This window comes from Beta vulgaris, chromosome 9, assembly GCF_026745355.1.
Source record: "Beta vulgaris subsp. vulgaris cultivar EL10 chromosome 9, EL10.2, whole genome shotgun sequence".
Taxonomy (NCBI): domain Eukaryota; kingdom Viridiplantae; phylum Streptophyta; class Magnoliopsida; order Caryophyllales; family Amaranthaceae; genus Beta; species Beta vulgaris.
Window position 1 is genome coordinate 10,436,061 of NC_079210.1, and position 27,221 is coordinate 10,463,281.

The 27,221-nt window shown below is 36.4% G+C and overlaps 1 protein-coding gene and 1 long non-coding RNA gene across 3 annotated transcripts; one reads left to right on the forward strand and one right to left on the reverse strand.

The window, feature by feature from the left end:
* Positions 1 to 1,171: 1,171 nt before the first annotated feature.
* On the reverse strand, positions 1,172 to 3,856 carry LOC130590098 (uncharacterized). The gene is made up of 3 exons (XR_008967717.1): positions 2,992 to 3,856; positions 2,003 to 2,067; positions 1,172 to 1,357 (listed from the first exon to the last, which is right to left on the reverse strand). It is a non-coding gene; the product is annotated as an uncharacterized LOC130590098 (long non-coding RNA).
* A 17,145-nt stretch (positions 3,857 to 21,001) lies between these two features.
* Positions 21,002 to 26,641, forward strand: LOC104902866 (hypothetical protein). 2 transcript variants are annotated; one of them, XM_019251764.3, is made up of 2 exons: positions 21,002 to 21,689; positions 24,231 to 26,641. In XM_019251764.3, the coding sequence occupies exons 1-2, from the start codon at positions 21,402 to 21,404 to the stop codon at positions 26,142 to 26,144; spliced, it is 2,202 nt and encodes a 733-aa protein (XP_019107309.2). In that variant the 5' UTR covers positions 21,002 to 21,401; the 3' UTR covers positions 26,145 to 26,641. The 2 variants fall into 2 exon arrangements, with proteins under 2 accessions (XP_019107309.2, XP_048491862.1); XM_048635905.2 differs by lacking the exon at positions 21,002 to 21,689 and adding an exon at positions 22,558 to 22,856.
* Positions 26,642 to 27,221: the final 580 nt, after the last annotated feature.

Sequence of the window (27,221 nt, forward strand, 5' to 3'; positions counted from 1 at the left end):
CATCACACCTCCTCCCTTGGCTTATAGTAGTACTAGTCTTTTGTGCACGCGATGCGTGCGAAGATACATCCAAATGAATCATGATGAGTTGGTTTAAATTATTTTTATTTTGAGCAATAAAACTTGTCCACTGCTTGTCTGATATAATTTAGGAGGATTTTTTTTAAAAAAATCTTGCTTGTTAGCCAGGAAAGTTGGTTCATATACTTATTTGCCACTTAAATCGGTGAAGAGTAATTTTTCTCCTTTTCTAAATGTTCACACTTTGAGTTTCAATTATATTTGAAATGAAATTTTAAATTTTCATACACAATCTGATTTTGCATGAAATGGTCATTTTAATTTTTCTCCTTTTCTAAATTTTAACACTTTGAGTTTCAATTATAATTGAAATGAAATTTTAAGTTTTTCATACACAATCTGATTTCGCATGAAATGGGCATTTTTAATTTTTCTCCTTTTCTAAATTTTAACACTTTGATTCAATTATATGTGAAATGAAATTTTAAAATTTTCGTACACAATCTGATTTCGCATGAAATGGTTTTCGCAAATTAATGTAATTTTTTTTTCTGAAAATGGATTTTTGCAAAAGTTGTTCGCAAAAAGGTTTGATATTGTTTTGTTTTTCAAAATTTATTTCTGAACATGGATATTTTGCAAAAGTTTTGGGCAAAAATTTTATATTGGAAGTTTTAAAAAAAGAACTAAATGTGTCATAAATGAATCAAATTTCTACACATCTGTTTTTCTGATTTTATATGAAAATGAATCAAATTTAAGTTTAATTATATAAAAGCCTCTCTTAACTAATTGCTATTATCTCCATTTTTTCAACTACATAACAGTCGACTAATGTGAAATAACTTTGAAGATTAAAAGAATTATGTAACTGTTTAAAAGTTTGCAAATCGCCGATGGACGAATGTGTGATATCACTGTCAAAATCTTATGTTTTTCTCAGATTTGTGTTTATAGGTAATTTTTGTGAGTATGTAATTGTGAATGGTTATTGAGAACAATGATTTGTAAGTGAATTTTGTGAATGTTTTTGTAAAGCCCCAACCTCTAATCATCGTTGTTAAGTTAATTAATCGATTATTAGCAGCGGAACCTAGATAGTCGGTGCGTTACCGCCGTACTTTCCATAAGGAAAATACAAGGCAACATAAAATCATAAACTTAAACATTTTATAACATGAAGCATAATATAGATCCAACATTAGTCTTGATTAATAGAAACTTAGTTACTAATCAGAGTTTTGACATAAACTTAAATTAAAACCATGAGACTCTAGATAATCTAGATATTAATCAAATCCTCACTGCTACGCCATCCCGTTATCACCATCGGTACCTAAAACATAAAACAAAACGTCGTGAGCCGAGGCTCAGTAACATACTACTCTAACATCGTAAATTCATTTCACATCATTTTAGTTAAAAACAGGGAGAATAGAATAAGTAAAACATTTCACAAACATATCATATCATGTTACATTATCTTCTTTATCATGTTCATCATCATATATATATTTTACTTTGGTAACTTGGCTAGTACAACGGAAGAAACGTCTCCCCAAAACATCATAACATCATAAACAGAAGGCAGCCACCCGAGGACAAAAGCCCTCACTAAACAAAAGGTGGCGTTATTTGCCCAGAATGCGCGGTGCCACCCGAGGACAATAGCCCTCACTAAACGGAAGGTGGTTAACCGACCGGAAGGTACGTGCACGACCCGGGATAACAGAATACTTGCCAAGAACCGTCTTTCACTTGAATTTATCATGTTTCATTGGTTTTAAGCATATCCTCATCACGTGAATAATTATATTATTCATTTCATCATAACATCATCATCACATTTCATAGCATCATATCATCATAACCATCATAAAACATTTCATTTCATCCCGCAATCCATATATAAAACATAATATTAATCATGATCATAAAACATACTTTGAAGGGGAATGCGGGTGTTAGCAGTAGACGTTACCTGAATTCCTGCTTAATAACCTTGATAGCCGGGGGAGGCTTGTAATATCCTTTATCTTCCTCAATCTATTCAAGAATAATTTTATTAATGAACTTTTCGTTATTTAGCTTTTAAGCCTAAATATTAGTTAGCGCTTATTAAGGTCATAGCGGTTATTATAACGTCGTAAAGGTCTCCTTAAAGGTCATTATTTCTTAATCGTTAATAACTTTTTAATTAAGTGAGCTCTTTAACACTAATTAATGAAATAACTCATTTAGCTATATTTTTAGAAATTATCGAATCATTAAAGTTATATTATTACATATTATATAACCTTTCGAAAACATAACATTATTCTAGTTCATAGTTAATAACTAATTAGTCGTCCATTAATAAATTAATTAAGTTTAAAGTTATAATAGATCCATTAACATTATTTTAATATTATTTAGTCATTTAAAACTAACAAGTCACGTAACTAATTATTATAAATGAACTTAAGGATTAATGAAGTACTCATAACTTAAATTCAATATAACAACAAGCTTAATGAATTATTTTTAATTAGTTTTAAACAACTCAACTAGTTTAGAAATCATGAATTATAACCCAATAATAGATTTTAGTATATAAGTTAGGTGGTTTAGTAAAACTAACTAAATCAGTCCACTAAAGCTAATATATTAAAGCACAAAATTAACTTAAATGATTTAACTAAGTAAATTCAGATTATAAGCCCAACATTACTACTTAATAAATTAAACTCACATGACTTATTAAAGCACTAAATCAGCTCTAGTTTAACTCAATTTGTCCATCTAATACTCAATAGCTTAGCTAATACAATTAAAAGTCAGATTTGAGCCCAATTAGTGAACATGCAACACTTAAATTGAATTGGTTTGGCTAATATAAGTCAGTTTTCTTTAGGCCCAATTTAACTAATTAACACTAGGTAGTAGTTTGGGCTTGCATTAAAGGGAGAAATAAAAAAGGTGGTTTTATACCTCTGCTCTCTTGGAGCAGGGACGACACCTCGAATGATGAACGGACGCCGGCGAGCAGTGACGTCGGCGGCGAGAACGACGGACGATGGCGGAACGTCGCGGGCTAAGGTCGCCGGTGATGCTGCACAACCCCGAAAGTGACGCGCGAAGAGGAGAGGAGCGAGGGTGAAGAGCGCGAGGAGGAGAGAGAGATTGAAGCTGCTGGCGCGGCGGTCTCCGGCGAGTGACGTGCGAGGCGGCCGGCGAGCGACGACGAGGTGAGGGCGGGATTGAGCGCGGCACAGGTGGCGCGCGCGGTGGCCGCGGTGGTCGGTTGTGTGGGGTCCGAAACAGAGGAGAGAGATTATGAATTTGGGGCTTTCTCTTCTTTTTTTTTTTATTTCTTTTAGTTACAATTTTCCGGCGATTATTGACTGAATTTCTGATTAGAGAGAAGAGTTGTTGTTGGTGTGTTCTTGGTATTGAATCCATGATTATTTATAGGGAATTTTGGAGTTAAAATCAGTGGTTGGGAGGAAGATGGTGAAGTAAATAATCTGATTTTGTTAACTTGAAGAAGCAATGGTGATGGGTTGGGGACAGATCTTGACTGAAGAAGAAGAAGAGAGTTGTGATTGCATGAGTGACAAATGGACACGGTGGAGTGAGGCGGAAGACACCATTAATGGGGATTGACCATAGCTTTTTTTTTTCTTTTTCCTTTTTATTTTCTCAACCAAAAATCAGAAATTTTTCCACACTAACACCTTCAAACGTGACTTAATGAAATCTTGGGTGAAATGTTGACATTTTGTACTTTAAGTAAATTATCAACTATTAGCCTTCTTGTTTAACTCATGAAATTGTAAATTATAAATATCGTCATAATTTAAGTTGGTAATTTTTATGTTAAAATTTTATAATCATTTTATTATACGTTGTTTAATTAGTGAAACGAATAAAATAAAATATATTCTAACTACATTATTATGTTAATTATTCACTTAAATATGTTTAAAATTTTTAGGATATTACAGTTTTTGTATGTATTGACGTCCTAGTATATTGTTTTGCTTGTAAGTTAATTTTTAGTTTTTGTAAAATTTTCTGATCATTTGAGTGATTTTTACAACGTGATTTTCTCAATTCTATGAGTGATTTGTAAAGTTTCCTCATATAAGTGATTTCTGAGTGATTGTTGAAAATTAATTTTCGATGGCTTTGTTTTACCCCCATGTTGGTATTGAGATTCTTTTTGTAATTTAGAAAGGAAAGGGGGGCAAAATAGTCAGTTCAAAAGAGGACACCGTTGGTCCCTCCTTCCCTTATGTAATAGAGATTATGAATAAACAGCCTCAAACATATTTATACTAGATAGGGTTGGAAGGAACACCTAATGAAATGGGAAACAAAGGGGTCATAAACAAGCTTGAAAAGTATCCATCGTGAATAGCCGCACCCGACGAGTGGAGAACTACCGGACCCAGCGGTTAGAAGAGAAGCAATACAACACATAATATGTATATGCCAGAAACGCAGTTAATAAAGCTATAATATTCAACACAAGTTCATCAAGCTTTCAATTCTCCATCCAAGCAATGACGAAGAATCAACCTTCATCAATTATCAATGTTCCATGCCTTGATAACCATCTCCACGACCTCCAACAATAATCCCCCATAAATTTATGGATTTTATAAATATATTTTAGTATTTATATATTTATATTTAAACATAATTTAGTTAGAAATTATTTATTATTTAAAGAAGGTTGACCATTTTAAAAGTCAAAGAAATTATTTTAAGGATTTAAGGAAGTCAAAATATTTTTGTTAAGACATGCTTGAAAAATGTTTGAAACTAATTGGATTTGGAAAAGAAGTTTAAATGGGCTTGAGGAACCCAAATTCTAAGTAGATTACGAAAATGATTTCTATTGATGTTAGGAGTTCTAAATCATCAATCATATTCATCATAAACTCTATTTTTAACCCAATTTGCTTTTCCTAAGCCCAAAAGGGAAGGCCTATTTATAAATACCTTTAACCCAATTATTTTACCACACAAAATTTTCTCTTTCCTCCCTTGCACAACCGACGCCCATTTTCTCTCTCTTCCCTTTCACGTTTTTTTTCTCCTCTTCTAATTTTCTTTCTTCTTCTTCAAGAAGTGTTTCCTTCTTTGCCAAGAAACATCACCACACCACCACAACCATCACTATCATTGCTGCACCACTACTGTCGTTGCTGCCTTCTTCATGCTGGCGCCTTTCCTCCTTTGTTCCTTTGATTTGTTGGTTTAATTCTTTTCTTCCTCCTCAAGTTTTGATTAAAGATTATGTTTTTATGTATTGTTTTAGTACTAATTATGATTAATAACTTTAATCTACTGTTTTAATGATGAATCTATATTTATATAAATATAGTATCGAAAGAATAAAATTTCAGATTTGAATATTATATTTAGATTGATCTTTTAATTATCAAAGCATGAATTTTTAGGGTGTTAAAGATTGGAAAATCATAGTACAGTAGATTTATAAACTATGAAATTGATTTAACTTATGAATTTAAGCATGTTCAAGTATGTTAAATATAGTTTTAATATTTTAAATTTGTTGGAATTTTACAAAGGTTGTTATTAATGGAGTTTTATGGATTTTAATGACTGGTATAGTAGTACTATGCTAGGTAAAATAAGCAATTGAAGTTTTAATGGTAAAAATAACTTTTAAATATTTTTAAGGAGAATTTAAAGTATTTTAAAGTTGCTGGAATTTATTTGGAGTATTGACTTTGAATTATATTGGTTGTTTTAGGCGGAGATTATTCAATAGGTGATTTTGAAAGTGATTAGATGTAATATCCCAAATTTTTGTAACTATTTTATAAAATTTATTTTGCTATAATAAGATTTTTATTCTGAAAGATAAAGAAAAATCTTAATAAATCAGATTTTATGAAACTGTTTTTATTTATTAAATCAGATTTTTTTTATCTTTTAAAAAAAAAGAAATAATTTTCAAAATCAGAATTTTATCTTTTTTTAAATCAGATTTTTTTTCGTTCAAAAAGAAAGATTGAGAGAAAAGAAAATTCTGAAATTATAATTTGAGTTGGTTTTGGAAAAGGATTAGATTTTTGTAATACTTATCTTTTTGTGAAACCCTAGATTTACATACATATATATATACCACAAACACCCAAAAATCTCCACGTAATACACTTTCTTCATCTTTTTGGTAAGTTATAAATTTCAGATCTAAAATCACCATTGTTGTGTTTCGAAGGTTTCAACAGAAAAAAAACTTTTAAAACCGGATGACTTGGCCGGAGTCCGGCGTCGGTTTTCTTCTTCTCTTCTTCTTCTGTTTTCTTCTTTCTTCTTCCTTCTTCTTTCTTCTTTCTATTTCTTCCTTCCTCTTTCTTATTTCATTTGGCTTTGCGTGCGATGCTTCACAGTAGCTCCAAGATTTGATGTTTTTAAAACAAAAAAAAAAGAAAAAAGAAAGGGTCAAACGTGTGCTGCAAAAAATCACGTGAAAGGTGATTTCTGTCACACATTATGAAAATGGTTTTTCAAAAAGTGACAGTACATTTGCAAGTATTTGTTTTTTTTCCCAATCATTTTTTTTCTTTTCTCTTTTCTTTTCCTATTTCGGTTATTCAACTCTATCTTGTAAACTTGATCAATTATTTTCCGGGATACTATATCAAGTGACTAACTTTAGGTAATATTATTTGTTTTAGACGGAAACTTCGTAGGAGGCGAATTTTAGTTGATATTGCTATACTTGGGAAGCGTTCGAGGTAATTCACAATGTCCATCAACAACTAGAATCCCGTTAGGAATTGTATGTGCTATGTGTAATACATATGGTTGTGTGATTCTACGTTTATGTTAGATGTATAGTATGTGACGGAAATAGTATAGTACTTTCTATGACAAAATTATTATTATTATTATTATTATTATTATTATATTATTACTATATATTACTATTACTATTATCCCTGCGTATAATAATATGTATCTACTGGTATTGTTGTTATGAAATTGGATTTTTAATGTACCTAACTTATACCATCGTATTAAAATTATACTAATAGTGATAATGTACTTAATGGGTATAACTAGTGTGTTAATGATGTAACGAACGGTATTATAAGTTGATATATATTGGACTATATGAGGCTCTAATGATGGATATATATTTTGGTTACTATGAATTATGGACGTTGATTATTATAATTTTATTAAGTGGCTAAGTTGTGAAAAATATTATTTGAACTAAAGACATTCATGTTAATGTTAATGTGATTTTGATGTGCCATAACTATTAAAATATATTAATCACGTAAAGTGGAATAATATTGAGGGAATTATCCTGTGGACTTGGATCCTCCATAGGTGATGAACAGTACTTGATTTTATTCTGTTACAACTCTTTTGTCTTCCTCCTAATACTATTGGTGCGCATTGCGGATACCCATTAGATTAGTGAGGGGTGTGCACACTAGGGACGTTCTGCAAAACGATATTGGCCATTGCTCTTAATTATTGGGTGACGACCCATGTTGAAGTAGGTGGTTACTGGGATTAGTCCCGGCCTACTGACGTTCGATTCCCTCTAATAATTAATTTGATGTTGTGTGATCATATAAACTTGGAGTATTAAATTGATTAAGTTGTTATATATTGTTTGTATTACTTATACATGTCTGTTTTAGTTATACTTGTCTGTATTGTTTATATTTGTATGTATGTTATAAAAATTATTTTTAAAATATAACTATTATTATTATTTTACGGGATGGAGTTGTAATTACTTAGCTTTCGCTAATTTTTTGTTTTTTGTTTTCTTTGTTCTCTTCCTATATATATTTGCAGGTTGGTGAAAGGGACTACGTTGCAGGAATGAGTGAATTTATAGTTTTTAAGTTCACCTAGTTTAATAAACATCATATACTGTATTTGGATTGTTTAGTTTTGGTTTGGTTTAAATTAGACAACTTAGTTTGGTTTATTTTGATACTTTGGTTTGTGAGTAAAATTTTTATTTCTAATAATTAGCCTTGCATTTATTTTGAACAATAGATGCGGCGGTAACACCCTAAAGGTTTGGTCAGATATTTTAATGAAAAGTGAATATTTTATAAAGTTTTAGAACCAAAGTAATTGGGTGTTACAAATTGGTATTCAGAGCTTAGGTTATAATAAATTAATATAAATTAAGAGTTAATAAAATTTGCTAAATAATTTGGAGTTTAAGGTTAAATAATATAGGTATAATAAATTAAGTAATAAACATTAAATAAATTGTGAGAGTGGGATCGAAAAGGGTTTATGTGCTTTAATGTGAAAGCATTTATTTCAGGTGCTTATTAATTGTGTCTTTTCGTTCTTATTGTTTAGATGTTGTAACTACAAGAAAATGTTGCCTCGGATGACCGACCATAGATTTAGAAATTTATATTTATAATAAGGTTTAGACTAAGTTCTTTAGTAGTATTGAAATTCTCTAAGTTCCTATTTATGTGTTTTTATTAGGAATTTATTACTTGACTATTTGAGTTGAATAGAGTTTAAGTTCTTGTTATAATTTTGTTACTTGTCAAATTGATGATGTGAAGCATGCAAAGTTGTCTTGAAATGTTATGATGAAATATATTTGTTGAGTCATGAATTTTCTTATGATGAAAGTTTGTATTGAGTAAATAAAACGATGTGCAAGACCATGTATGGGTGAATAGTGTAGTAATACCAATGCTAATGTGCAGGAATTGTATGCAAACCTATCAAGTATACACTAGATCTCGTAGGAGGACTTTTGAACAAATGGCTGAAACCCTGAACAACTGTTGAGAGATTGAGATCTCTTGAACAACTTTCGCAACGTATGGGTTTAGTGTTACAAAACCAATTAGGAAATAATGGTGGAGAGACCCACAAGCTGCTATGGCAAAGAAGTTAGCAACCCTTAAACCTCCAATCTTTGTAGGAAAGGAAGACCCCTTACTCTTAGAGAACTGGCTAAGAGACTTTGATAAGTTATTACTGCTACTGGGACACCTGAAGCTCAAAAAGTAGACCAAGCTACCTTTTATTTGAGGGAGGATGCAGACACTTGGTGGGAGAGTCAAGGACCTATTGTTAGAGCTCAGGAAAACTTTAATTGGAATGCTTTTAAGGTTGCTATTAAGGATAGATTTTTCCCTGAACATATTAGGAGGCAGAAATACAATGAGTTCACTAGATTTAACCAGGGAGGTACTATGTCTGTGCAAGAGTATGCCCAAAATTCAATGAGTTAGCTAGATTTTGCCCTAATGTTGTGCCAGATGAGAGAGCCAAGGCTCAAAAGTTTGAGGATGGGTTAGCATTTAGAATTCAGACCAGACTTGGGGGAGCAACTTCTGCAACTTTTCAGGAGGCTTATGCTAAGGCTTCTAATATTGAGAGGATTTTGAGGCGTGAAGAGGAAGTTATGGGGAGGAATAAGAGAAAAGACCACCTAACAATCAAAATGACCATGGAATGACAAGAAACCTGATATGGGGTAACAATATAATGGGGCAATGATCATAATAAGGTGGTGGTAATTATCTAGGGAACCGTAGCAATTACCAAAGTCAGGAGAGATCAAACCAGCAAGAATCCCGTACCCAAAACCTACTTGTAGGAAGTGTAACAAAAGCCACCCAGGATTTACCTGTCAAGGAGACCCAATAACTTGTTATGCTTGTGGAGAGAAAGGACATAAGGCTAATCAGTGTCCCAAGCGTCAGAATAATGGACAAAATGGAAACAATAGGGGTAATAAGAATGGTCATGGACCTAATCAGAACCAGAACAACAACAACCGCCCCTGTAACAATAACAACTCCCAAGGTCAGGCTTCGAATGCTCAAGGAGGGAAAATACTCAGCATAATGGTCAGAATAACAATCGAGCAAATGGAGGAAACAACAATCAGAACAGCAATGGAAATGGTGCTCAAGGCAACAATGGAAGAATCTATGTTATGAACCGGAATGAAGCAGACACCAACGCCAATGTTGTGATGGGTACTTTCCTCGTAAACTCTAACCCTGCTTACATGCTTTTTGATTCTAGGGCGTCTCGTTCTTTCATAGCTAGTTTATCCGTTGAAAAGTTAGGAAAAGGAAGTTAGTCTGCGTTACATTAGACCATATGAGATCTTGGAGCGAATTGGGGAAGTAGCTTATAAATTAGCCTTACCAATGGAGTTAGCTCATGTTCATAATGTCTTTCATGTGTCTCAACTTCGAAAATATGTCCATGATCCTATCCATATCATTCAACCTAAACCATTGAACTAGATGAGACCTTATCTTTTGAAAACGCCCAGTTAGGATCTTTGACACCAAAAGAGAAGTACCGGAACAAGGCGGTAAAACTAGTCAAGGTGTTATGGTCAAGTCAAACTTCTGAAGAGGCTACTTGGGAAGCCGAAGATGATATGAAAAACGATATCCCGAACTTTTTCAGCAGGTACGCTTGAGTTTCGGGGACGAAACTCTTTAAGGGGGGTAGAATGTGATACTAACTTTTTGTTTGCATATTAGTAGCGAACGATAACGTTAAAGTTCGAGGACGAACTTTCTTTTAAGGGAGAGTAGATGTAATATCCCAAATTTTTGTAACTATTTTATAAAATTTATTTTTATAATAAGATTTTATATTACTGAAAATAAAGTAAAATCATAATAAATCAGATTTTTATGAAACTGTTTTTATTTATTAAATCAGATTTTTTATCTTTAAAAAAAGAAATAATTTCAAAATCAGAATTTTATCTTTTTTTAAATCAGATTTTTTTTCGTTCAAAAAGAAAGATTGAGAGAAAAGAAAATTCTGAAATTATAATTTGAGTTGGTTTTGGAAAAGGATTAGATTTTTGTAAATACTTATCTTTTAGTGAAACCCTAGATTTACATACATATTATATACCACAAACACCCAAAAATCTCCACGTAATACACTTTCTTCATCTTTTTGGTAAGTTATAAATTTCAGATCTAAAATCACCATTGTTGTGTTTCGAAGGTTTCAACAGAAAAAAAAAAATTTTAAAACCCGATGACTTGGCCGGAGTCCGGCGTCGGTTTTCTTCTTCTCTTCTTCTTCTGTTTTCTTCTTTCTTCTTCCTTCTTCTTTCTTCTTTCTATTTCTTCCTTCCTCTTTCTTATTTCATTTGGCTTTGCGTGCGATGCTTCACAGTAGCTCCAAGATTTGATGTTTTTAAAACAAAAAAAAAAGAAAAAGAAAAGAAAGGGTCAAACGTGTGCTGCAAAAAAATCACGTGAAAGGATGATTTGTTGTCACACATTACATGAAAATGGTTTTTCAAAAAGTGACAGTACATTTGCAAGTATTTGTTTTTTTTCCCAATCATTTTTTTTCTTTTCTCTTTTCTTTTCCTATTTCGGTTATTCAACTCTATCTTGTAAACTTGATCAATTATTTTCCGGGATACTATATCAAGTGACTAACTTTAGGTAATATTATTTGTTTTAGACGGAAACTTCGTAGGAGGCGAATTTTAGTTGATATTGCTATACTTGGGAAGCGTTCGAGGTAATTCACAATGTCCATCAACAACTAGAATCCCGTTAGGAATTGTATGTGCTATGTGTAATACATATGGTTGTGTGATTCTACGTTTATGTTAGATGTATAGTATGTGACAGAAATAGTATAGTACTTTCTATGACTAAAATTATTATTATTATTATTATTATTATTATTATTATTATTATTATTACTATTACTATTACTATTACTATTATCCCTGCGTATAATATATATGTATCTACTGGTATTGTTGTTATGAAATTGGATTTTTAATGTACCTACTTATACCATCGTAATAAAATTATACTAATAGTGATAATGTACTTAATGGGTATAACTAGTGTGTTAATGATGTAACGAACGGTATTATAAGTTGATATATATTGCGACTATATGAGGCTCTAATGATGGATATATATATATTGGTTACTATGAATTATGGACGTTGATTATTATAATTTTATTAAGTGGCTAAGTTGTGAAAAATGTTATTTGAACTAAAGACATTCATGTTAATGTTAATGTGATATTTGATGTGCCATAACTATTAAAATATATTAATCACGTAAAGTGGAAATAATATTGAGGGAATTATCCTGTGGACTTGGATCCTCCATAGGTGATGAACAGTACTTGATTTTATTCTGTTACAACTCTTTGTTGTCTTCCTTCTAATACTATTGGTGCGCATTGCAGATACCCATTAGATTAGTGAGGGGTGTGCACACTAGGGACGTTCTGCAAAACGATATTGGCCATTGCTCTTAATTTATTGGGTGACGACCCATGTTGAAGTAGGTGGTTACTGGGATTAGTCCGGGCCTACTGACGTTCGATTCCCCTCTAATAATTAATTTTGATGTTGTGTGAATCATATAAACTTGGAGTATTTAAATTGATTAAGTTTGTTATATAATTGTTTGTATTACATTATACATGTCTGTTTTATGTTATACTTGTCTGTATTGTGTTATATTTGTATGTATGTTATAAAAACTATTTTTAAAATATAACTATTATTATTATTTTACGGGATGGAGTTGTAATTACTTAGCTTTCGCTAATTTTTGTATTTTTGTTTTCCTTTGTTCTCTTCCTATATATATTATGCAGGTTGGTGACAGGGACTTCGTTGCAGGAATGAGTGGATTTATAGTTTTTAAGTTCACCTAGTTTAATAAACATTCCAATACTGTTATTTGGGATTGTTTAGTTTTAAATTGGTTTAAATTAGACAACTTAGTTTGGTTTATTTTGATACTTTGGTTTGTGAGTAAAATTTTTATTTCTAATAATTAGCCTTGCATTTATTTTGAACAATAGATGCGGCGGTAACACCCTAAAGGTTTGGTCAGATATTTTAATGAAAAGTGAATATTTTATAAAGTTTTAGAACCAAAGTTTTGGGGTGTTACAATAAAGGTGGCCTACCAATTTGTTTACACAAAGGTACGTACATACTTATGTGTTATGTGATGTGGTATCATGATTTTAGAAAGGAAAAGTTGTACTATCATGTATGGGAACTTTGTAAGTTCATATGTGATTTCTATTATGGTTGGATTTTACATGTTTTATGCCTCTGTGCAAACATGTTGATTATGAGATTTGATTATGAGTTGAGTATCATGTTTGTATGGAATATTGATGCAAGCATGTTGGTTGGGAACTTTAGTTATTAATTCACATGGAGGAATTAATATATTTATTGAGTTGAATCATGTTGAATCATGTTGAATCATGTGTTCCCTTATATCAATATTTTCTCTACTTTATGAGGATTGTGGGTCTTATTTGGTAAGTTGATAAGTTATGCCTTTGAAAGGTAAGTTGGTTGTTGTCTAGATTCAGCAAATAAGAAAGATTGGAATAAAAAGGAATATCTTGGATTGTAAGTTGTGTGATCACTTATTTAATCGTAAGATAAAAAGGAGTTCAGTTGTGAATGTTGATTATATATGTCTGTGTTGCTTGTGTGTCATAACAAGTAATAAATTGTAAATCACGTAAAGTGTTGGATAGTAATAAACTTTAGATTGGTGCACGTCTGAAGTTGGACAGTCAGGAGTTGGGGTTCATGGTGCGCGTGCCATGGCTTTTTCTGGAAAATGGATTGATCACCATTCCTATTTTTCAAAGGTTCCTCAATATTGCATGTCATTCTGGAATACGGAGTCGCACCCTTTTTTCGTCTTCCTAGGTGAAGACATGTTTTGGTAAGATAACTCGGTCCAATAACTATTCCATTAAAGTAACAAAAAGATGGTTAAAGTTTCGTTCAGTAAAAGTTATCTACAGAATGTTAGATTGTTATATTATTATTTATTCCTACTTATAATTTATTAGTATCATGTTAGGAATGTTTATTATTATTATTATTATTATTATTATTATTATTATTATTATTATTATGTAGTACCCAACTTTGCTGATTACGTGCTTTGTTTGTGTATGTTGATCATTGCTTTGCCATATTGATCCTGTGATGACCTATTTTGGTGACCAGATTCTTTAGATCATTGACATCTACAAGTTTGCAGATGTTGCATCATGGAGATCTAGAAATGGAGAGCTTGTGTAACAAATTGTTTTTATCTATTGCTTTAGTAGGAACATATTATATTAAGTTTGGTTTGAAGTTAACATTTATAGCGTGTTGGTTTTAAGTACTTTATTTATTTATTATATTTCCACTTGCATGCTTCGTGGTTTACCTTCCTCTGAAGGTTTCTTTGCCAAGTTTCACCAGCGGCTAACAACTCACCTGCTTACTGACACGTGGTCTTCTGCATGACATCCGTTTGTCATGTCGCCGATTAACCGGTAAAATTTTTTCTCTACATCAAGCTTTTCCTTTGCATGTATTTATAGCTTGCGGTTACAGTGAATTTATTTTACTCGAATCTTTCAATCGCATAGTTCCAATATACCTACTATAATAAATTTGCTCCAAAACCTATATATACGCAAAACATGAACTCCTCTAGGCATCAAACTAGTAATAGTAACGGGCTGCATATCCGTTCTATTCATAAGAGAATGGGTATCCTCATTAGCCAACCTCCTTCTTCTCGACCACCCTTACCTAATATTGAGTGGAGTCACTCAGTGGTAGGTCGGTTTTTCCATCTAGTACCCCCAAACATTAGTCTTGTGACTAATATCGTCAATAACCACTGGATTACGCGAGGCTCTATTCGAATTCTTCGAACCGGAGTTTACTTCATCTTTGAGTGCCAAGATCCGCGTGATCGTGAGGCACTTCTTCGCAAGCATACCACTGTTATTGATGGTAAGGTTATTACCTTTAGAGCTAGTTCTGCAAATCAAGTTCCTTCTGCTATAAATTTCAACCTAGCTACACTTTGGGTCCGTATACATAATTTACCTTGGCGTTTTTTGGAGAATGAATGGACGACAAGAATATTGTCCCATGTGGGTTTGGTGGATTTTGTGGAAGATACTGGACCGGGATTGCCACCGGAGGCTTTCCTTCGTGCGAAAATGGTTGTGGATTTATCCCGACCACTCATTCCAGGTTGTTTTTTACCCTTGGGGGATGGGCAAGTTGTATGGGTCTATTTCAGGTACGAGGGTGTTTTTAAGTTTTGCAAACAGTGTGGTTGTGTTGGACATCATACTGGACAATGCCCAATGTCCGCGTACGATGCGCATCATCTCATTCATCGTCGGTTTACGGAGTTTGAACACGATGGCATGACTATCATGTTTGGTCCTATGGAGGTTCCTCTTTATACGAATATTATTCGTTGGTTGCCAGACCGATTTATTTATCGAAATGCTCGTGTGGATTTAACTCGCATTGTGCCCGACCATGATCCATATATCTTTGCGGAAAGGCATGTTGAGGTTCATGTCGTCGATTCCAGTTCGGAAGGGGAGCCGGAGGAGGTCGCGAGTTATGAACACTCCATGGAACCTCCAAATTTGCCTTCTCAGCCAAATGATCCTTCTTTTCATGAATCAGATTATCGCACCAACCCTCCTATGTCGTATTCTAGGGGCTCCATGGACAGTGTCACTCAAGATCTCACCAATGGGCCAAGTGGCCGAGAAATACTTTCCTCCCCTGGGCGACGTTTTGGCCCAGATGAGGTCACGTATGGTAGGGTCGGGAAATTTTTGGCCCACCATGCGCAGGGTTTACGAGATACAGGGACTCCAACGGCTGCGGTACGCGAGCAGGGATCCAGGTCTCTTTTTCACCACTTGGGGATTACTACACGGCCTCCGCAGCCCCTTCGTCTCGCGCTTAGGCCGGAGGAACTGGATGGTCCTCCCACTGACGTGGGGGGGGGAGGGTAGTGATGCTATATGCACTCCTTCTCCTATTAGGGTTCCTACTAGTCATGTGGGCACTCTTGAGGCGCTAGTTGCGCAAGGTTGGACCACAACCCGACCACTGGACCCCGATGAGCCAGGGCCCAGTAGCTGGCTGCGCCTTCACCCTCCTCACTTGGAGTCCCATAAGGCTCAGACTTGTTTTTTCGCTGGCCATAAGCGACGGACTAGGGTATTGCAGCATAGCTTCTCTGCTAATGGAATTGATGACATGAGTGATGATGCAACTGGGTTGTCTCGGCCTGCTAAGCGCCAAAGGCTCGATCAATGGGAGGCCAAAGGGGGCTTTCATTTGGGCTCGATGCATGAGGGGTCTCATACGAAGGCTATCACTGATATCTCGATGGCACGCACATTTGGAGTAGAACCTGGGGAGGAACTTACTTCACACTTGTCTAGGAAACGATGTGCTGCCACATCACCACCCCTTCCTGCTGGGAAATGGATTTTTAAGCGACAACGGGGTAGAGGCGTCGCCTCTGAGGGAGATAACATGGATCTCCGATTCTCGTTGATGGTCAAGGTTTCTGATGAATCTGCTAGGGTAGTGACTGACCCAGACCAGTCACCAAGTTCGCCATGAATGTCCTTTCGTTAAATTGTTGGGGTTTGAACTCCAGCGATGCCCCGATAATTCCGTATATATTCTGGTTGAAAGCTACAGTCAAGCCGATGTTTTTTTTTTTTTTGCATGAAACGAAATGTTCTGTCGCTCATGTACATTCGTTGTTGCGTAGTACTAATCCACTTACTGTAGTTGGAGTTGATGCATTAGGTTCTAGTGGTGGTTTGGTTGTGGCTTCTTGGGCCCCTTTTGCGGTTGATGTACTTAGTTCTATGTATAACTTTGTCTTTTGTAAAATATCAGCTAATAATGGAATGACCTGGTACGTTTTGTTTTTGTACGGAGAATTGAGCCAGCAACATCGTACTATAGTGTGGGATCATCTTTTGCACTTGCTAGCTTCTTACCCAGAGTTCCTTATTATTGGTGATATAAATCAAGTTGATCATTACGACGATAAATTGGGAGGGGCTCCTATTATTAGGGTTTGGGATGAATTTACAAATTGGAAGCACGATTTACAACTACAAGATATTCCTTTCGTGGGGCCTCGGTTTACTTGGACCAATAACAGGGAAGGTGAGGATTTAATTTTGGAACGTCTCGACCGTGCTTACGCCTCTCCCACTTGGTATGAAAAATATCCACTTCGCTATGTTAAAAACCTTCCTATTCTGCATTCCGATCACTCGGCTATCTTTTATCGAACTGAGCCACCATCCCAGGTCATTCGTCGCCCATATCAGTTTGAAAACTGGTGCTTCAGCCACCCTGATGTGCTTAACCTTATTTCATCAGTATGGAGCATGCCCATTGCTGGGTCCGTGATGTACTGTTTCACTAAACATCTCTCAATTTTTCGAAATGAGATTCGGAGATGGTGTTTGGATCACAAAGTTGTTTGGGGAATTGACTGGAAGGGTCTTTCTACGAAATTAGATGCTAATGCAACTAATATTTGCACTCTTAGTTAGGGGCATGATTTCATGATCCAACGGCAGTAGGAGTTGGATCTAGCTTCTTTAGCCCACATGTATTGGTCTCAACGGTCTAAAGACAGGTATATCCAACTTGGGGAACTCCCCACCAAGTTCTTTTATAATAAGATGAAACGCAAACGACAATCTGCTTATATCTATCTTCTCAAAAATTTCGAAGGACAATGGATTGAGGACGGGCCCACCATATTGGACAATATCTTAACCCACTTCAAAAGTGCATATGGCCTCACTCAGGGAACTAGCACCTCTATACAGGATCATGATGAGGCCAACGATCTTGCACTTCGAGAACTAAACTTACCACATCTTTCTAGGATGCAACAACAACAACTCCTGCTTCCTTTCTCCGAGGGTGAAGTGCGGGAGGCCATGTTTGGTATAGGGGATGCCAAATCTCCTAAGTTAGATGGATCTACTGCCGAGTTCTTTAAAACTCACTGGGTCAGTCTCGGGCCACAGGTTTTTCAAGCCGTCAATCACTTTCTCACCACAGGATTCATCCTTCGTGAATGGAACCAGACACTTATTTTTTTGTTGCCTAAGGGTCCGAATCCTGAAGATGTTACTCAATTTCGGCCGATTAGTCTATGTAACACAATTTATAAATGTGTCACGAAATGCTTGGTTAATCGCCTGCGGCCGTGGCTCCCTGATCTTATCACGGAATACCAGAGTGCCTTTATCCCTGGTCGGCATATGGATGACAACATTTTGATAAGTCATGAGCTGAGCCATGTCCTCAATAAACATCGTCGTGGTAACGTTCATCTGGCTGCGCTCAAAATTGACATGAATAAGGCATATGATCGGGTTAACTGGAGGTTTCTCTTAAAGGTTCTTCACGCTTATGGGATCCCCGACCACTGGATTCAATTGATTAGTCAATGTATATCCACAGTTACCTATCGCATCTTGGTCAATGGACAAGTTACGGAGGCCTTTCCATCCCACTGTGGTCTCCGACAGGGTGATCCACTATCTCCCTATTTGTTTTTATTCTGTATGGATATCCTGTCCCGCATGTTAACTCTGGCTACAGATCTACGTCGTTTTGATGGCTTTCATGCACACAGGTACGCCCCTTCTATCTCCCATCTGTTTTTTGCTGACGATGCCCTTCTTTTCTTTAAAGCGTCGACTACGTCATGTACGACAATCTCCAATCTTCTTGGTCGGTTTTGCCATATTTCTGGGCAAATGATCAGCCTCCGTAAGTCTTTTGTAAAATTTAGCCCCAATATCCCTGAGAGTAGAGTCCTTGAATACAAAGGTATCCTGCAGTTGGACTCGACACAATCCTTGGGCACATATCTTGGTGCTCCTGTGGACATTCAAGGGAAGAAAATTCAGCATTTCACTTTTCTACTGGATAAAATTTCGCAACGTATAACGACATGGAGCCATTCCCCTCTCTCGCAAGCGGCGAAATTGATCCTCATCAACTCCGTCCTCCTAGGTTCTATTGCTCACATCCTCTCGGTCTTCTTGATCCCCACAACCATAGCCAACAAGGTGGATGCTATGCTTACTTGGTTTTTCTGGTCTACCAGCTCTGGTAAAGGAATTGCTTGGCGAAGCAAGGATCTCTTGCATTTGCCCAAGGGTGCTAGTGGCCTCGGGTTACGTAGTATTACGGTGCACAACCGCTCACTACTTATTAAGAAAGTTTGGCGTATGCATCGGAATCCCAATCTTCTTATAAGCAAAAATTTCTGCTACAATCCGGGGGGCAACGGTACTCCACTAACTCCACTATGGTCTTTACGGAGGCAATGCTCTTGGGGTGCTCGAGGTCTGCATCAAGCTGAGAAGGTTCTCTTGACGAATTATGTTTGGAAAGTTGGTTCCAACTCGGGTCTAATTGCGGGTAAGGAGCGATGGGTCAATGGGGAGGTTCCCCTATTTCGTGATAATGTTCCTCTTCGTACTGTCGCTACTACGATAGTGGCATCACTTTTGTTGCCGCAACAGCAAGGTTGGAATGTGTCCCGGCTACGCTTGCTTTTTCAGTCGTCCACAGTTCGCACTATTCGCGGGTTAGAGATTCCGCGGTTTACTTCTCCTTCCGACATTCCTATTTGGCCTTTTACAACGTCTGGCTAATATACCACTAAATCTGGGTACTACTTTCTCTCTCGAAATACAGATATCTGTAGCATGAACTCCCCTCTAGTTTCGAAAATTTTTCGACTTCTATGGGGACTGCGCATCATGCCAAAGTGGAAGCTTTTCCTTTGAAAATTATGCAACAATGGGATAGCAACATCCGCTAATCTCTCATCTCGGGGTGTCGCCATTTCCGATATTTGCACAAGTTGCAATATGGAACCTGAGACCTGTCAACACATGTTCCGAGTTTGTCACTTGGCCACTGTTTTATGGCAATCAGGCCAATTGGGTATTCATTCTAATTCAAACCCTGCTGTAGCTTTCAAGGACTGGCTTATTGCTTGGTTCCATTATTTCTACCAACAGGATGGCTATAATGGCGATCGTCTTCCCATGTTTGTGGCCACTTTATGGGTAATTTGGCAGGTTAGGAATAAGCGTGTTTTCAACGGAATACTTCCGGACCAGGAATTTCTTCGCTCTCTAGTACACCAAGGCACTCAGTAGCACCTCACCTTTCTGGCTCAACCCCTGCCCAAAGGCCAGGCTCTGTGCATCGATTCGGGTCCTCCGGGGTTCCTTATGGCGCATTTCGGGGTTTCTTTCTGCGGCAACCCACATGTACATATACAAGTGGATGGTTCTTGGACCCCAGCTTCTCCTTTGGCAGGCATTGCTTGGGTGGTTGAACATCTGGCCAGTAACACTAGGGAGGGTCAGGGCAGTTGCATTCCCGCCCCTTCAGCTCTGGTTGCTGAAGCTCAGGCTTGTTTGGGGGCTTTGATTTGGGCTCAAGGCCATGGTTATCATCACATCATGATTTATACTGACTCTGAACTGGTGGTCAGGAGTTTACTTCATCAAGACACTCAACCGATTTCAATTGCTTGGACCCTGGATGACATCCGATCCATTGGACAACAATTCCAATGGTGTCGGATTACAAAGGTTACTCGTTCACAAGTTCAGCAGACTCATAATTTGGCTACTCACGTCCGGAAGGGCCAAATTACGATAACCGTTTTTTAGTTTAGTTTTGTTTTTGCTTTTGTACGCTTCTCCGATGTCAAAAAAAAAAAAAAAAATCCTAGCTATCACACATAAATCTTTTATATTGTTTATTACTCATTTTTCTTAAATCTTTTCTATTATGGTTTTAAACATACAATTACGATTTTGTAGATATAAAATAAAAGGATGTTTAAAAGTATTCTCCTCCCCAAGCTTAGGTTAGAATTGCCTCAATATCATAGGAGTTAGTAATGAAAATTTGAATACACCAAGTCCATTTACATATACAATTCAAAGCAAAAAAAAGTATATAAAAATAAGTGGGCATTACATTGTTGAATTATTGAATTATCGTAGTTGCGTCAGACATTGGGCCACTTCCATCATTCCATTTCTCCCAACCCCAAAACCCAATGTTTGCTTTAAAGTTTAAACTATCGATTACAAAACACAAATAAATCTTATTAAGTCCTCCCAAAAGCAGCGAATCCTGCGCTTTGTTTAATGTTTACATAAATAAAACTCCAAATTTCATTTTCCTCCCTCTCTTAAAGTCAAAAACTCTCAAATCTCTCTCTCTCTCTATCTTCTCTTTCTCTATCTCTTTCATGGCCGCCACATTTCCGCCGCTGTAACACAACACCACACCACACCACCATACTTCTCCATCTTATTCTCTCTCCTAACTTTTCAATGGCATCTCATATTTTGATCTGATCTACGTTATTTTTCCATCTTTTGGTTGTTCTTCCTCATTTTATCGTAGGTTTTTGCAAGAAATTATAATGGTAAGTAAATGGAGAAAGGCAAAGTTAGCGTTGGGTTGCATTCAACTCCCGCGCACTCAAGGAGACAATAATAGTAATAATATTTTGTCTTCTTCTTCCGCTGCCGACGTTGTTGCTAACAACAACAACAACAACGTTGGCATCGGCATCGGCGAAGGCCCTCGGCGTTTCTCTGACGCTGAGGTTTCTCCCGCCGCTGCCGATTGCCGTCCTCCTTCTCTTTTAACTCCTACTCCTTCTTCCTCTGGCCTCCGCTTCTCTCGAAACTCTTCCAAATCATCTAAGGTTCGGATTCTCACTTTTATCATTTTTTTTTTTGGAATTGTTTATCTATAAGAGTTCGAGCTTTGACATTTAATTACTCTTAAGTCATGCATGTTGATAAGATATATGTACTTATTAGTTAAATATATTAATTCAATTTGATTTTTTTTTGTTATTACTTCCTGTTTTTTTTTAGTTTTACCATTCCGACTTTGAACACTATTCACGTATTTCACTTTGACCATTTTGTATTATTTATACGTGAGGAAAGTAAATGTATAGTGATGTGAGATCTTTGGCGAGATAGAAATGGTGGAAGTAAAAGAAAATGGAGGAGGTATATGTTGATAATTAGTAGAAATTTGTTGATAAAGAAGAAAAAAGGGTTAATAATGGGATATACTGTGAAGGAATCTGAATAGTGGGGGGAAAGATGGGGCTTTGTTGATGTTATGGGTTGTTGTCAAGAGGTAAGTGGATTGTGGGGGAAAAAGTAGGGAGGGTGAAATTAGAAATGGTACTATAACTTTAGGGACCATTATACTTTGGCTCAATTGTAAAAGGAAAACCAACAGTAACAGTGTTTAGTAGTAGTAGTAGTAGTTTTATTGGTAGGATGAGGGGTATCATTCAACTTTACTTCCCTTCAATGGGAAAGGAAAGTGTTTTGCGTGGTCAGCAGCTATGGCCATCCATCCATCTATCTATCCATCCGTCCTATTTTCGACGAATTCTTTCATTCTCTCTCTATTCCTGCTTTTGATGAGTTTGCCCATATAGAGAAAAGCCTGTTGACCGTTGATTGCGAGGTTTTTTACAATGGGATGAAATGAGATGAGATGAGCCTACACCTCAAAGTTGACAAAGGGTAAGATGGGAGGAATGTATGGGTACTACTTAAAAATATAAAAGAAAAAGAAAGGGGGGAAAAGAAAACAGTACTACACTACCTCTCATGATTTTTCCACTTCTTTTGATGGGTGGGGCTCTCTAATGTTTGCCTTGAAAGCTTCATTATTACAGGGAGAGTTGCTTGATCACTTTAACTTTAGGGGAAAAAAAAAGACAAGTCTTTCCCACTTGGGGTTGTTTTATCAGATTTAAGTATATCCTTCATCCTTCTGGCAGCCTAACTTTGACTTTATTATATGATTTTTCTTGGTTTAGACAATTAGATTCAATATGAAGGTATTTGATTCTTGCTTAAAGAGTTCTACTTTGACATTTTATCTGTCTGGTGGTTGGTTTTTGACCACCCTTTTTGTTGTTTTTATTCTGTCTTGATAAGATAGGATGATATTAGTGGGTGAAAAATTGTGATTTGGCTTTTTCAACAATGAAATTTCTTGCCTCTGTTTTTGGATGATTATTAAAAATACGCAAATTATCGTCTGAATACAAGGCTCATTATTGTTTATGTAAACATCCTAAACTTTCAACAGAGTTGAATTATAAATATCAGCCTTCTCACTTAATAATAGAGATTCTGTTGAATAATGATTGGTATTTCACCTGAAAATGGGAAAAAAAAAGACAATCTCATACAAAAAGCTTGAAAATATCATCCTTTCCGATTAATCTCTCTCTTGTGTTTGGTTGAGTTGCTAAAATGTTTAGATTATATTGGTATAGATATTGAAGATTATTCATAGTTTTCAGTGATTTGCTCAAAGAGTATAAAGCAAATTTCCTGATATACATCTAATGGCATTCAATTAAGTACTATTTATTATTTTTTAAGGTCCTTTTCATCATGGCTTGTTAACAATGGCTTTTGTTGTTGGGCACTATAAGTTATCAAAACTTCTAATTTGTTTTCAAATGTTTTAGCTGGCTTGTTGCTTTTTCCAAAGTTTACTTGTTCTAATAGGTTTTTCAGATGTGGGATTTTACTAGTCGTTTTAACTATTTGGATCTTGGGTCCATTTCTATCTAACAAATATAGTACTATGTCAGCTACTCCATTTAATGTTGTGCCCGGTAGGATAAGGCGGTGGAATAGGTAATTCTGATGTCATTTTCTGTTTTGGATATTTCTTAACATAAGACAAAGGCAATGGACCATGCTTTAATATCTATCTATGGGCCTTTGTACGCATTGCGGTTTAGATCATTAAGTAACAAATTTAAGAGGTCTATATCCCCACTGCATTGCTACAGAAGAATAAGATATTTCCTCATCTTCAAATTAATTGACCATATTGACCCCTTTCTCTACAAACTATAGCTTTGAAATTCTCTTTTATGTTGTGGTAAAATTTACATAAAATTACTTGCAGAGATGAATTAACAATGTTTCTATGTTATCAATCAATACTTGTTTCCAAACAAATAGATCAAATTTACTCAAGAATTCTGATGTAGCCCTTTTTGCTGGGGGTAAGCATATTACTCGTAATATTCTATTGAGTGTTTTTGAGTTAACTATTCACATTCCAGTATTCTGTTATTATATATCTGCACTCTTCCCCTTTGTGTATAAATTTTGTTTGCTTCTTTGCCCAAGATTAACGTAGGCAATTTTGAGTTCTCTTAACAGCTTTTATTGTTTCATTACTGCAGAAGAACTGTGCAATATGCCTGACTACTATGATCCCCGGCCAGGGTCATGCTATTTTTACCGCTGAGTGCTCACACTCATTTCACTTTCATTGCATCACCTCTAATGTGAAGCATGGCAATCATATATGCCCAGTTTGCAGAGCAAAGTGGAAAGAAATTCCCTTCCAAGATCAAACTCCTGAAGTTCTTCGCAGAAAGCTGAGATCCAACTCAGTGAATTGGAACAGAGATAACCCATTGGTGGCTGCTTTACATCAGCTTCCTCTTCCGCAACCAGATGCTAATCAGAACATATTTCCCACATACCGTGTTGCTGAACCTGCTGTTACGTTCGACGATGATGACCCTATAGAGGAGCAACACACGTTTAGGGAACAATCTGCTCATAATACTTCTGACAGCTCTATCAGAAGGGTGGAGATAAGGGCATGCCCTGAAGTGTCGGCCATTGCTAAGTCTGCCTCTTATGATAACTTCACAGTGCTGATACACCTGAAGGCTCCTGTTGCAAGAGTAAGCAATTATAATCCCAGTTCGCCATCAGGGTCTCAACATTCTCGGGCCCCAGTTGATCTAGTTACTGTTCTAGATGTGAGTGGCAGCATGGCAGGTACCAAACTTGCATTGCTTAAACGAGCTATGGGATTTGTGATACAGCACCTTGGCCCCCGTGATAGGCTCTCGGTCATTGTGTTTTCTTCTTCAGCCAGGCGTCTCTTTCCCCTTCGCCGGATGACAGACACTGGAAGACGTCAGGCCCTCCAGGCAGTTAATTCCCTTTCTTCTAATGGGGGAACTAATATTGCTGAAGGTCTGAAGAAGGGGGCTAAGGTAATGTTAGAACGAAAGTACAAGAACCCAGTTAGCAGCATAATCCTTTTATCTGATGGGCAGGACACTTATACTGTTGTTGGTCTTCCTGGAGTACAATCAAGGAACGATTACAAGTCTCTTCTTCCAAATTCAATCCAACAGATTTCAGGAACAAGCTGTCAGATACCAGTGCATACGTTTGGGTTTGGTGCAGATCACGATTCTGTTTCAATGCATTCTATCTCAGAAGGCTCTGGAGGGACATTTTCGTTTATAGAGGCTGAAGGTGTGATTCAGGATGCTTTTGCGCAGTGCATTGGAGGTCTACTGAGTGTGGTTGTACAAGAGCTAAAGTTGGAACTTGAGTGTGTATACCCTAGTTTGCAACTTGGCTCAATCAAAGCTGGAAGCTACAACGCTCAGCTGATGCCTGATGCAAGAACAGGTCACATAAATGTCGGGGATTTGTATGCTGAAGAAGAAAGGGATTTTCTTGTCACAATGAATATTCCTCACACCTCTTTAAGTGAAATGCCGTTGCTGAAGGTTAGGTGCAAATATAACGATCCAATCACAAATGATATGGGAATATTAAGTGAAGTTGAAGAAGTCATAATCAATAGGCCAGAGACAACGGGGCATGTAGAGGTTTCCAGAGAGGTGGATAAGCAGCGTAACAGGCTAAAAGCAGCAGATGCTATGTCAGAGGCTAGATCTGCTGCTGAACATGGTGATCTGGCTGGTGCAGTGTCTATCCTTGAGACTTGTCGGCAGACATTATCAGAAAGTGCATCAGCAGAAGATCCCCCCTGTGTGGCACTAATTAATGAACTAAAGGAGATGCAAGACAGGATGTCTAGCCGTCAAGTCTATGAGGCATCTGGAAGGGCATATGTTTTGTCTGGACTGAGTTCACATTCATGGCAGAGAGCAACTGCAAGAGGTGATACCACAAGTAGCACCAGTCTTTCTCAATCTTACCAGACCTCTTTCATGGCTGATATGATTACTCGCTCTCAGACGATGGTGCTTGGTAGTTTACCGGCTTCACCTCCTGTGAGGCCTCCTCGATCGCTTTCTGGACGTCCAAGTCCTAGGTAATTTGCAGCCTAAGCTGATTTCGAGGTTACTCATTATAACTACAATCTACATATATCCTGTTTTTGTTATTAAATTTATCCTTTAGATCTTAGTTCTGTTTAGAGCAGGTGGGGAGAGGAAGAATAGGAAGTGGAGGGTGGTTTCGGAGTTTGTGAATTGTGGAAAATGGTGTGGGTATACCTTGCACATTGTAAATGAGTAAAATAATAATGGGAGAGAAAGGGGAAAATAGTTTTTGAGGAAAATTTTGGGTGGGAATGGTATAGGTGGGTTATTGGTTTTTTCTTTAATTGGGTTAGAATTCTTGGTGTTTTTGTACATAAAGAGAAAATGTCATGTGTTCTCTTTGGGAAGAAGAGAGGGTATAGCCTTGCAAATGTAATATTGCTTTGGGTATTGGAGGTTGTTAAAATTCTTGTCAAAGTGAATGAAATATTCACTCTTGATTCTTTCCACATATTCCTAAATGCCCATATTATCTGATTTATTATTATTAATACTTTGTATATATATATTTTTTTTACTGCATTGTGGTAGTTGCTTGTAGGCTGATATTGTTGGATTCCATAACGCTTTGCCTAGGTAGCTGAGTTTTTTTTTTATTGGATCGATGTATTTGCCTAGGTAGCTGTATTTTGTGCTGTAGAATCTGTGCTTTTAGATCCGTATTTGAAACCCCGGTGAGTTGTATCTGATGCCAACTTTTTGACAGTGTATCACTGTGTTATTTTGACCTTACACAAGATGCAAGATTACTAGCATTAACTACGATAAAGGAATATAAAGTGGGTAAGAGAAGTGGTAGTACTAGTCTAAACTTGCACTTTTTCTAAAAGCAGGTGATGATGGGATCCACTATTAAAGTGGGAAGACTGGAGAGAATCCCTTAATGTTGTGAGGTGAACTGTGAGGTGGTGTGGGATGTGACATCAACCTACCTATTAGTTGCTCAATTTTTTTTACTAGCAACATTGCAGGATGATACAAGAATTTTTAATTTAGGAGATGCAAGTTTGGGTCTGTTCTTTTGGACTTATTTTCAGTCCATTTCAATTACTTTGCAATTAATTTTTTCTC

What these genes read in the sequence shown, in the direction of transcription:
- LOC104902866 (XM_019251764.3), top strand. Translation starts at nt 21,402, where the DNA reads ATGGTAAGTAAATGGAGAAAGGCAAAGTTAGCGTTGGGTTGCATTCAA. An exon ending in ACTCTTCCAAATCATCTAAG is followed by an intron (nt 21,690 to 24,230) that starts GTTCGGATTCTC and finishes TCATTACTGCAG; the next exon opens with AAGAACTGTGCAATATGCCT.